Raw genomic sequence first — 13272 nt, 5'->3', positions numbered from 1 at the left:
GAGAATGTTAGACGGGGAAGGAATAGGAAAGGTTGGATGCGTTCGCCTTCAAACTGGTTAAAATGTAATATTGGCTTATCTTGGTCAAACAGAAATAGACTCGCGGGTTGTGCATGGGTTTTGAGAAATCATGCAGGCGTGGTGTTGTTACATAGTAGAAGAGCTATATCCAGTTGTAGGGATAAACAAGAAGCTCATCTCAGAGGATTGCTGTGGGCAATTGATAGCATGGCTAGTCACCAGGTGAACAAAGTGGTTTTTGGGTTGCAGGAAGTGTTTTTGGTAAATGCGATTACCAATCCTGCTGCTTCTCCTTCATTTAGATATCAATCTATGAAGGTTGGTTTGTCTCTCAAGTCTATTAATGAATGGAAATTCTTTTTGGAAAACTCATTTTCAAACAGAGGAGCTTCGATCATAGCTCAGAGTGTCACTAACGACTGTATGTTGCAATTGTATGTGGCCACAGGCCATCCGTCTTGGTTAAATGGTTTGTTTACGGAGGAAAGTCTTCACACCTCTGATTGAATTTGAGTTTTAAAGTTGGTAGGGTGGGTTATACAAGGAAATTATGTATAGGCCTGTTGGTTTTTTGGGTTCAATTAGCCGATCAAGGTAGAAGTGTATACCTTTGATCTATAGGAAGTATGTTCTGATTGTAAATCGGGTGGAACTTTTATCTATCAATACAACATCAGTTGACAAAAAAAAAAGAGTGATTCGTTTTTAAGAAAATGTTTAAACCATAAGTAATCTCACTATAATAGTTTAAACTAGATTAGGACCCGTGCTCTAGCACGTGTTAAGTTTTTTATATTTCTATTATAATTTTAGAATAAAATATAATTTATATGATTGTTTTAAAAAAAATTTTGGATAAAACATTATGCAATAAAATCATATGCTAAATATGATGACTTGAAAAAAATACCTATTTTGTAAGTTTTATATTGTTAATTTTGAAATTTTAGATATGAGAAATAGTTATGTTTGTTGTTTGTTTTCATTTTAATTTTTGAACATGTTTGGTGAAAGTGTTTTAATATGATCCGTGCTTATGTAAGATTTTATTTTTAACAGCACAAATCTCAGAAATCACGATTAAGTGTGATAAATTGTTAAGAATTTTTTTTTTTTTATGCCTAACAGTATATTTTATGCCTAATAGTATATATTTTGTAACAATACATGGAATACTAAAGATTTTATTTTGGAAATTGTATAAATTATTGGAATATTTTCTTTAAGAGGATTCTTTGGGATATTCTTAAGTTCATGACGGCGTGGGCGTGGTACATTTTGCGGCAGTTGGCTTTCTAGGTCCAACGCATAAACTTTAATCTATAACCTATTTTGTAATCAACTTATAAAAATTATATAGTCTACCAAAAAAAGTTGTGTACTTCCGTTTTATTATATAGGAGATCATTCGGACATCGAAGACAAAAGTACACATAAGAACAATACTGTATTAAATGAAAGAAAACCTGAAACAAAAACTATTTCTGCATTGGGAAAAAATCAGAAAAGGATCAATGCATGATGATCTTGTAACAAGGAGTCTAATATACACCAAAGATCATATAAAGTTATAAACTATGAATAATACACTAGCCTTTTAGTAAAATGAAAGTGACTAGAGTTATTTAAGTGATGTACCAATATGTCATTTTGACGTTATAAAACATGATTAAGCTATTTGTTATCATTCTGAAAACTTAAACACCTGGCTATGAATGTATAAAAATAGTACTCCAAGATTAACTAAAACATTACTAACATTCTATTAAACGTAGTATTTACCATTTTATAATTATGTAACGAAAATTATATCTGTCATTTGATGATTAGTTATGTCAATGTTCATCAATGTATCCGGTTCAACCCGGAGTCTGATTTAGATTCCAATCCCGAATTGAACCGCGAATTCCCGGTTATGATTGAAGAAAATATCTGACCCGGTTCATGAGGATTGAAAGGTCAATTAAACTGGAATATGATTTGAATTCTGACTCCGAACTTGACTTCCCCCCCGGTTATTGATGTAAAAGTTCGGACCCGGTTCGTGAGGTTTGGAGAAATTTAAATTCCCACTGTTACCAATCTTTAAACCGGATTTGAATTCCGGTTCCGAATTGGACAAGCGATTCCCCCGTTATTGATGAGTGGAGTTAACCGGAAAATGTGAGCTTGATATGGGAAGAACCGAAGAAGATGGAGATAAAAAGATGATTCAAATTCCCATCGTTATCAGATTGATATTTTTTCATGAAATATTTCTGTTGTAGAATTATAGCTAGAAAAACAAATATGCCGAAGATAAATAAATACTAATAAATGAAAATATAGTTGCGTTGTATATACGAGAACAATTTTTTATTTTTTGGCAAGTAGTTCAGTTTCCTATTATACTGGGGCTACAGAAAAATATTCTGACTACAGTATTATTTATTTCTTATGGCAGCAAATTTTTGTTGACTATTATTTGATTCCTTCAAGTATCTTATTTTTTTTTTATTTTTTTATTTTTAACAAACAAAGTTGAATTTGTTCTCTAATAGTAACGTAATGTCGTCACGATTTCCTTATAATGTATATGTAACATGGTCAGAGATGGTCAGATTCATAGAGGATCTGGCTGGCCTTGGTCACCAAGCCTAGATCGTTTTGTATATTTCTATATTCTCACCGTCACAATATTAATATTTTTGAAATGTCATAACTAATACGTGACGAAACTGATAAATATATTAAAGAAAACAATTTAATAAATAAAAAAAATATTCTCAACCAATCCCAACCTCGTTGAGCTCGCTTTTTTGTTTTTTTTCTATTTTCTTTCCATTTTTTAAAATTTTGACTGATATTTTCCACGGAGGACACGTGGTCAACCAAAACGTTCGCCAAACTCTACTTCTCCACCGTCTCATTCGTCGTGTTGGCCCCTCCAGATCTCTTTCTTTCTTCTCTATTTCCCTTTCTCTCCAGGATACTTGGCGTTACTGTTCGTTGTTGTCAACAAATCTTTCTTCTTCTTCTTCTTCTCCTCTGCGATTGAATCGAAGAAGAACAAACGAATATGAGAAGTTTCAGTTTCTTCGAGAGATTCTCCAAAGCTTTTCAAGATCATCCTTCTCTTACCCGAATCATCGTCGTCTCCACCATCAGGTCCTTTCCTGCTTCCCTCTCTATTTCTCATTTCTGCGTTCTGTTGTTGAAACCTTACCACAGATCCTCTACTACGTACGAACAGTTTCCTCACAAACAAAAAAAAAAGTTAGATATTCTCTCTAGGTTGTATGATTCACGCTACACTTGTTTTTTTCTACATACCGAATCTCTCAGGAAGAACGCATTTGATTTTCGTATAATATGATAGTCGAATTTTCCAGATCTCAGATTTTTTTTCAGATGTATAATTTTTCTAGGTTTCGTTATGTTCTGTGTCTCTAAATGCAAAGATTTGAGTTAGATTTTAAGTTTTTTTTTTGTTTGTTACTGATGATATGTACTGTAACATCGTTGTTATAGTGGTGGTGGACTTATAGCTTATTCTGAGGCAAACGCATCTTATGGATCGAACGGTTCTGCTGCTGTTGTTGAAACTGGAACCAAGAAGAAGAAGGTTGTGCTGCTCGGAACTGGTTGGGCTGGAACTAGTTTCTTGAAGAATTTGAATAATTCTCAATACGAGGTTCAGATTATTTCGCCTCGAAACTACTTTGCTTTCACTCCTTTGCTACCTAGTGTTACCTGTGGAACTGTTGAAGCTCGCAGCGTTGTTGAGCCTATTCGTAACATTGGAAGAAAGGTAATTCTGCTGTAAATATATATATATATATGACTAAAGTTTAAATGTCAATCTTGTCTTCTTTTCATATTCTGATTGCTACAATTTTTAAAATGCTAATGCACGCTTTGTTTCCTGCCTTTACAAATAGAAGAATGTTGATACGTCTTACCTGGAGGCAGAATGTTTCAAAATTGATCCATCAAGCAAGAAAGTGTATTGCCGATCCAAACAAGGCCTTGCTTCAAATGGAAAGAAAGAATTTTCTGTCGATTATGACTACCTTGTAATTGCTACTGGAGCTCAGTCTAACACCTTTAACATACCCGGAGTGGAGGAGAACTGTCATTTTCTGAAAGTAAGTTTTCTTGGCTCTTAACTCCCTTTTGTAACCTCTTGGTATGTGTTTTTGGTAAGCAATGATAGTTTACAGCTAAAAAGCATATATATTGACTGATCATTTGTATGGTTGTTAAAGTTCTGATGCTTTTATTGGTTTCAATACCTGCTTGTAGGAAGTTGAAGATGCTCAGAAAATCCGTAAAACTGTAATTGATTCCTTTGAGAAGGCAAGTCTACCAGAACTAAGCGATGAAGAGAGGAAGAGAATTCTGCATTTTGTGGTTGTTGGTGGTGGGCCAACAGGTGTTGAGTTTGCTGCTGAACTGCATGATTTTGTTACTGAGGATCTAGTGAGTCTCTACCCTAGAGCCAAGGGTTCAGTGCAGATCACTCTTCTGGAGGCCGCAGACCACATCCTGACCATGTAGAATTTCTTACCTCTAAACTTCTGAATATCAATCTTCTTCTTCTTCTTTTGTACGTGAGCAATCTTTTAAGTTTCATGTTTCCATAAAAACATTGTATATTGATTCATGAAAGCTTTTCTTTCACAGGTTTGACAAGAGAATCACTGAGTTTGCTGAAGAAAAGTTTAGCAGAGATGGAATTGATGTGAAACTTGGCTCGATGGTAACTAAAGTGAATGAGAAAGACATATCTGCTAAAACCAAAGGAGGAGAGGTTTCCTCAATTCCTTATGGAATGATTGTCTGGTCAACTGGTATTGGAACTCGTCCTGTCATAAAAGATTTTATGAAACAAATTGGTCAGGTAAAGTAATGTGCTCTTGATAAACTCACACAGTACATTCTTCTACATTTCCTAGCAAACACGTTTCATCAACTCGCTCTAAGAATTTTTCTTGTAATTGCAGGGTAATAGACGTGCTCTGGCCACTGATGAATGGCTTCGCGTAGAAGGATGTGATAACATATATGCCCTTGGCGATTGCGCAACAATTAACCAGCGCAAAGTCATGGTAACTTGACGCTATATTGCTTCCCAAATTCTGGATTAATGTTTTAGATTATAAACCAAAAAATATCAATGGCTTCATGTTGCAGGAAGATGTTTCTGCTATATTTAGCAAAGCAGACAAAGACAAGTCTGGGACACTAACACTCAAAGAGTTTCAAGAAGCAATGGATGACATTTGTGTTAGATACCCTCAAGTGGAGCTCTACTTGAAGAGTAAACGTATGCGGGGCATTGCTGATCTTCTAAAAGAAGCTGAAACTGATGATGGTTCCAAGAAGAACATCGACCTAAAGATCGAAGAATTCAAATCTGCTCTTTCTCAGGTTGACTCACAAGTGAAGTTTCTTCCAGCTACAGCACAGGTACTTCGGTTGGAGTTTTAGCTATTTAAGTCTTTGTTCATCTTTGAGTAAAAACTCTTGTTTGCTGGATTCTTATCAATTGGTTGTTATATGTGGATTTTTTAGGTTGCTGCGCAGCAAGGTGCTTACCTAGCTAAATGCTTTGATCGCATGGAAGAGTGTGAGAAGAATCCAGAAGGTCCCATTAGGATGAGAGGAGAAGGTCGTCACCGTTTCCGTCCCTTCAGGTTAGTCCTCCCAAAAAATCTGAATCAATATCTGAGTGTTTTTGTTGATTGATCCACCCTAACTAATATACATTTAAGCTAATATAAACTCACTAAATGTGCTTCCTAACATTTCTTTTTTTCTTACCTAATATAAGTCATAAACTCCATCTTTTCTACACCCTTATGGTCCAATGCCCATGACTCGTAGTATTTAGCTAGAGTCGAGGCTATTCCAAAACAGTAAACCTCACTGCCTAATACACAAGTAGACTAACAAATTGCACTGTGTTTTGGAAATTCCTCAACATCAATATTCTTGTTTACTGAAAGTGTAGTAACCAACTTGTAATCGTCTTGATCCATTTGGTACAAGTTTAGTTTGAAGTATTTTAAAAGAGATCAAAGTTTTGGTTCATTTATGGCCCCGCTTTAATTGGGGGTTGGGTCCTTTGGATATAGACAAATCAAAACAATTGTGAAATCCGGTTTTGTTGTTTGGATGATGTTTGGGTTTCGGTTTGGTTAAAAATCGGATTGGCGGGTGTAACAGGTACAAGCATTTGGGACAATTTGCACCACTGGGAGGGGAAAAAACGGCAGCACAACTTCCAGGAGATTGGGTGTCTATTGGACATAGCAGTCAGTGGCTGTGGTATTCCGTCTACGCAAGGTAAAAAAACAAAAAAAACTTCTTTTCTAAACAAATCTACAAACAAGTGTTTTTATACTTAAAAAAGAAAACATTTTGGTATGGAACAGTAAGCAAGTGAGCTGGCGTACGAGAGTGCTTGTGGTTTCAGATTGGATGAGGCGTTTCATCTTTGGTAGGGATTCAAGTAGCATCTGAGTAAAAACCCCCCCCCACAAATGCCAGCCAATACAGCTCTCTCTCTCTCTATCTCTCTACACTAACTTTCTCATGAGTACAAAATTTTGATTCCCTTTTGAAAAGGAAGAAAAAATTCCAAATCGGCTTTATTATATAATTTTGTAATAAAATAAATGACCACACGTAACGAGGAGAGATTGCCTCTTACGTTGGCCATATCGTCCCTAATCCCGAGAACTGCACTCTCTGTTTTTGCTAATATTTTTCAGGTGGCCTTTTTTTACTTTTATTTCACCCCTTTTTTTTTCTTAAGCTCCTTCCTCATATTTTTTGTATAGGCCGATAACAAAATGGATTTTTGTTATTTCTTACTCTCTCTTATCTTTTTTCTTCATTATCATGGTTTTTGTTTTCCCAAAATGTAGCTATTTTTAATATCATCGATTAGCTTTAATTGGTTTTAATTAGTCACTTTCAATTATTATAGAAAGTATGGAATGATTAGAGAAAAACTTTAAAACTGTCTTGTTCCTTAGATGGCTAGAGAAAATTGCGATTATGTAAATCTGTATATGGTTTCTGAAAGAAAACTGAGAAATTACATAATCAATCGTTGAAAAGCGTTTAAGAAAGAATGTAATACTAGAATAAAGACTTGTATTTCTAAGAGTCAACATCTGCAACGCTGATAAGATCAGCGAAACCAACTTTCTTGCGAAGCCGGACAACTAAACATGCAGCGTCGACACCTTCTCCGATCACCACCACTTTGTCTTTCTCTTCTCCTTCTATTCCCACAAAAGTCACTCCTGCTCCATCATTGTTTTTCAACCAATAGTTTAAAAGTATATTAATGAGAAAAATCAAGCAAAAGAGGATGAAACAAACAAACATAATTTGCTATATACATATAAACATAACCCAATGCCGGTTCCGGAGACATTTATAAATTCTCTTTTTGATAGATTACGGAACCCCAAATATAAATTACACATATCCATATAAAGGATTCAGTTATTTGCAATTTTAATGTATTCAAGATTTATTTTAATTATATTTGCTGCCCTGTTGTTACATATCAAAATCTTGTTTAGTTAAGGTGTAATGGGATATCGTACCAGTGGTTTTGGCTCCGATCTTGAGAGCTTCCGAACGACATTTTTCGCACCTCATACTCACCGACATCAAGATTTTCTGCTCATGAAATTTTTAAATGAGTAATACTAGCGAACAGATTGCTAAACCTTCCGTATATATTTTGGACTTTTAGTGCAAAAAAACGTTAATCGTATATACGTACCTTGGGCATTTTGGAACCTCTTGGGAGATAAAATGAATTTTTTTTTTTTAATTCTTTCTTTTGGTTTACGTGATTATAGTTTTACGCGTGACTCCGTAAAGAAATGAGAGAATAGATGATATATAAAGGCAGTGCTTGTCTCATTTTATCGTGGCACATATCGCTCAACACGCATATACATATTTCTTCTCTATTAATTGCCACGAAATAGCAGAGGAATTTTTCATGCAACTGCTTCGTAGTTAAGTCCTTTAATATAGTATAAAATGTGTTGACGTTTAAGTGGACAATATAAATATACTAGTACTAGCTTAGCTCACAAGGGTTAGTTTTGGTCCGGTAATATAAGGGTTATATGTATTTTTTCATGCACATCTAAAAGTCAGACGATCAGTACCATCGGGACCGGTCCTGAATTATAGATGGCCTAAAAAGAAAACTAATAAAAGTGGCCCCTGGTCGTATTTCCGAGTAAAAACGAATATTATTGACCTCTTAATACAAAGTAATGTCAAACCAATGAAAAGATCTAAGCAAACTTGAAAATATATAAAACCTAAAAAGTGATGTTAACCGGATAAAACGGGTTGAACCGCCGGTCATGGTTGTAGGTGATGTATATATAGAAAGGATAGGAGAGTCATTTATCTTAACCTAATTACCTTTGTACATGATATAATGTAATACTCACATGGAATAAGACATTCAGTCTTCCTTCATACATGGTATCAGAGCTTACGATCTATACCTAATACACAACACAAAATTTTTCCACCGTCGTCCTGTATTAACAATGTCGGCCATGAGTGAGACTATTGCTATCGTCAATACTCCTCAACTCCTTAGCGTTAATATGTCTAACGTCACGAAGCTCACTGCTTCTAACTTCATCATGTGGAGCCGCCAGGTTCATGCTTTCCTTAATGGATATGATCTCGCAGGTTACATCGATGGATCTGTCGTTGTACCACCTCCTACAGTCGCTACCGACGGTGTAACGACTCCCAATCCTGACTACACGTTGTGGAAACGTCAGGATCGCCTGATCTACAGCTCTCTTCTAGGCACCATTGTCACCACTGTCCAACCTCTCCTTTCCCGAGCCACCACGTCCGCCGAGATATGGACTACACTCACAACCACCTATGCTGCACCAAGTCGCAGTCACATTCAACAGATACGTCACCAGATCCAGGCGTGGAAGAAAGGTACCAAACCGGTGGATGACTATTTCCTTGGTCTTACAATGCGGTTTGATAAGCTTGCGGTGTTGGGTGCTTCCATGGCTCATGAAGATCAAGTTGAGGCTGTTCTTCGTGGGTTGACCGATGACTTTAAAACAGTGATTGATCAACTTGAAGGTCGGGAGAAAACACCAACTCTCCCTGAAGTTTACGAAAAACTACTACACCATGAGGTTAAACTTCAGACCATTGCTGCTACTTCTCCTCCGTCCTTCCCAGCCACTACCAATGCGGTCAACTTTTGTGGTGGTTCCTCTGGTGGCTCTGGTAATCGCAATCAGCAACGCCACAAGCAACAATACCGGTCCAACTACTCGACTCCCAACAAGACTGGTATGTCTCGTTCGGACAAGGGCATGTCCCGTGGCTACCAAGGCAGATGCCAGATCTGTGGCATTCATGGTCATAGTGCTCGAACCTGCTCTCAGCTTCATCAAGGCGGTTTTTCGAGCCATCCTCGTGCCTATGCTCCTTGGCATTCACGGGCAAATCTTGTCACCGGGTCCGGTTATGATGTTAATCCTTGGATTCTTGATAGCGGTGCGACGCATCATGTAACATCGGACCTCAACAACTTAGCTCTTCACCAACCTTACAATGGAGGAGAGGATATCACCATTACTGATGGGTCTACACTCCCTATATCACAAACTGGTTCAACCTTTCTTCCCACCTCCTCACGTGATATATCCTTGAACAATGTTCTTTATGTTCCTGACATTAAAAAGAACTTAATATCGGTTTATCGCCTGTGTAATGCTAATCAAGTTACGGTGAAATTCTCACTCGACCAATTTCAGGTGAAGGATCTTGCAACGGGGTCCGCTTGCTCCAAGGGGGGGACTAGAAATGAGCTGTACGAGTGGCCTGTCAATATTTCATCACCGGTCTCGTTGTTTGCTTCACCATCAACCAAACTGGACCTTCTTTCTTGGCACGCAAGACTCGGTCACCCGGCGTTACCTGTTTTAAAAACATTAGTTTCCAAGTTTTTTTTACCTGTTTCAACATCTCTGCAACCTCCTTTGTCATGTTCTGATTGCTTCATTAATAAGAGTCATAAACTCCCGTTTCACGTTAATACCATTACGTCTCATCATCCTCTCCAATACATCTATACTGATGTGTGGAAGTCACCGATTGTGTCCATTGATGGTTTTAAATTATTTGGTGTTGGTTGATCATTATATGCGTTATACCTGGCTCTATCCGATGAAGCTCAAATCTCAAGTTAAAGACATATTCATGTCCTTTGTACCGTTGGTAGAAAATCGTTTCAAGCAAAGAGTTGGTACGTTGTACTCTGACAACGGAGGGGAGTTTATCGTGTTACGGTCGTTCTTGGCTCTACGTGGGATCAGTCACTTTACTACACCACCACACACTCCAGAGCACAATGGGATATCAGAACGAAAGCACCGCCACATAGTTGAAACAGGTCTTGCGCTTCTTAGCACTGCATCGATGCCTACAGTTTACTGGAGTTATGCTTTCTCCACCACTGTTTACTTCATTAACCGCATGATTACTCCGGTTTTGAATCATACTTCTCCGTTTCAGAAGTTGTTTGGTGACGTACCAAATTATCATAAGCTTCGGGTATATGGTTGTTTGTGTTTTCCTTGGTTGCGTCCGTACACGTCACATAAACTTGATGCTCGTTCCTTACCGTGTGTCTTCTTGGGGTATTCTCTTACTCAAAGTGCATACTTGTGCTTGGGTCCACTCTCTGGTCGGGTTTACACATCACGGCACGTCCACTTTGTCGAATCGGCATTTTCGTTTGCTGCTTCACCGTCGCGTCGTGACTCACCTCCAGTATCGAGCTTCCAAAAATCATCAGAGGTAGCGTCTCAACCTGCCTCAACGATAGTTCCGGTTCGTTCACTCGTACAAGCTCATGTCCCGGACTCCCCCGCGGATCCTCAACCGCCGGTTCCACTTTCACCACTTCCAACGCCTACTCCTCCGCCATCACCGCAACCATCATCCGCAACGTCGACGTCATCGTCTTCATCACATTCAATTATTCCACCATCACCACCAAGCCCAACATCAATACCAGGCCCAAATTCATTACACAGCCCAATAGCCTCATCACCAAACTCATCTTCTCCCATCTCCACGACATCGCCATCCACCACCAACACAACACCCTCGCAAAGTCCTTCTCCCTCTCCTTCGCCTCCACCTCCCAATAACCATGCCATGCGTACCCGTGCCAAAAACAATATTGTCAAACCTAACCAAAAATATGCCCACTTTATGATATGATCGTGGCAAGCACGGAGCCAGAGGCTGCAGAGAAACCAGAGATGGTGGGAAGGATCACTCGTTCAAGAGCTAAGGAGATGGCCAAGGAAGCTCACTCACTCATAGTTGACGGGTCATTCAACCTACCGAGGATCCAAGTCTTCAACATATCCACCTTGAAGACTTCACCCGGTAATGATAACTAGATAACTTAGGTGTGAAGTTTGTACTCTTTTTCCCATAGCTGAGTTTTGTCCCAATGGGTTTTCTCAGTATGGTTTTTAATGAGGCAAATGGATCACTACGTCGAGTTATCTAGAAGTCATTACCAATGGGGAATAATGTACTTCTGTACTAGTACAAGTGACTTCTGCACTACTACAAGTCACTTAGATGTTTTGCTGTTTTCTTATTTCCTTAAAACGTCTTGCTGTTTTATTTTAAACTGCCTGTTGTTTGGAGTGTCGAGCCTAGGGTTAATTATAAAACCCCAAGGCTACGCCTCTTGTTCTTTAGCAAAGAAGTTATATGTAACAATACTATTGTTGAATCTTTCTTCTCTCAATTCGAATCCTTGAATGCGTTCTTGAATTCTGAGTTTCTATACACTTTGTGATTCAGAAACTCTTCACTTTTGTCTCTTCACTTTTGTTTCAATCCATACAACCACCTAAACATCTATCTCCATCATATCATTGTTCTATCACTCGATCATCACTATCTCCATCGTATTTGTCACTTCCGCACCATCACCATCGAACCTCACCACCAGTCACTAGTCTACAGCCTTTCATCGGAGTTCTATCCTAGGGAGATCGTATTATGTGGTATCAGAGCCAACTCAGTGCCAAAGGCTAAGCCATTCTAAACCCTAATCTCTTGTGTTTTTGATTAATTTCGTTTGTTTAGTTTTAGGGTTTGATTTTTGTTAATTCGTTTGTGCCTAGATCGAGTTCTGTGAGTTTAGGATTTAGTTTTGTGTTGTTTTCGAAATTTGATTGCATTAGGGTTTAATTATTTTGAGTTTGTTAGTTATAGGGTTGGGTGTCGATCGATTCTCTTGTGGTGTCGCCCGACACTAGGTCTGTAGTCGTGTGTTTCTTGTTTAAAATTCAGAGTCTTAGAGTTTATTTTCGTTTCTCTCATTCAAGGAACATTTTACTTCGAGTTCCTTCTTTAATTTGCAGGTACAATGGAGTTTTCTCCAGAAGCTATGGAAGCTTTGAACAAAGCCATGTCTAAGCAGATTGCCGAAGCAAATAAGACAATGTCTACTCAGTTTCAGCAACAGATGGAGCAGCTCAGTAACAAGTTTGAGAAGCAAATCAAAGATATAGCTCAAGCAACTAGCACTTCAGATAAGAGTTCTTCAGACCCGCCTAGTCCTAATGAAGCCCTTCGTTTAGCTAAAGGGAAGGCTCACGTGGGAACTTCCTCCAAACAGACACGGATCTGGACAGTTCAGTCACCTACTGGGGGAAGAGAGACTTGTTTCAGTCAGAGAAGAAGCACTCAAGGCACAGAAAGAGAGCATCGCAGAACTGGTAGAGACCCTACACGCCCACGACGAGCTGAACAAGTAGCTGGGCATCAAATATACATTGAGTCAGATAGAGATTATTCTGAAGAAGAAGAAGTTTCAGATCATAGTCAAGAAACAATGTGGAGAAACAGAAACATAGATCATGGTAGGGATTATGATCCTTTGGGGCAGCAGCTGAAGCACCTCAAGATTCAGTATCCTTTTTTTCATGGAACCAATGATCCAGAGACTTATCTAGACTGGGAAAGGAAGATGGAATCTAATTTTCAGGTTCAAGGTACTTATGAGTTGAACAAGGTGAAGATAGCCATATCTGAATTCAATGGCTTTGCTTTGTTGTGGTGGGAGCAGTTGGAACTTACTAGACATCGACAGAGAGAGCCTGCTATCACTACATGGGAACAGTTAGTCACGCAGATGAG

The 13272-nt window shown here is 38.4% G+C and overlaps 2 protein-coding genes across 3 annotated transcripts; both read left to right on the top strand.

Annotated features, from left to right (window-relative positions):
* On the top strand, positions 2841-6822 carry LOC104716179 (external alternative NAD(P)H-ubiquinone oxidoreductase B2, mitochondrial). 2 transcript variants are annotated; one of them, XM_010433563.1, is made up of 10 exons: positions 2841-3168; positions 3532-3811; positions 3945-4148; positions 4306-4556; positions 4687-4903; positions 5007-5111; positions 5197-5472; positions 5578-5699; positions 6232-6351; positions 6441-6822. In XM_010433563.1, exons 1-10 carry the CDS (start codon positions 3080-3082, stop codon positions 6526-6528), a joined length of 1752 nt encoding a protein of 583 aa, XP_010431865.1. In that variant the 5' UTR covers positions 2841-3079; the 3' UTR covers positions 6529-6822. The 2 variants fall into 2 exon arrangements, with proteins under 2 accessions (XP_010431865.1, XP_010431858.1); XM_010433556.1 differs by having other exon boundaries at positions 3942-4148.
* LOC104747793 lies at positions 8604-10235 on the top strand. The gene has a single exon (XM_010469488.1). The coding sequence runs from the start codon at positions 8604-8606 to the stop codon at positions 10233-10235; it is 1632 nt and encodes a 543-aa protein (XP_010467790.1).

The sequence above is a fragment of the Camelina sativa genome, chromosome 2 (assembly GCF_000633955.1).
Source record: "Camelina sativa cultivar DH55 chromosome 2, Cs, whole genome shotgun sequence".
NCBI classification, from domain to species: Eukaryota; Viridiplantae; Streptophyta; class Magnoliopsida; order Brassicales; family Brassicaceae; genus Camelina; species Camelina sativa.
This window is presented reverse-complemented; position numbering and strand designations above follow the sequence as displayed.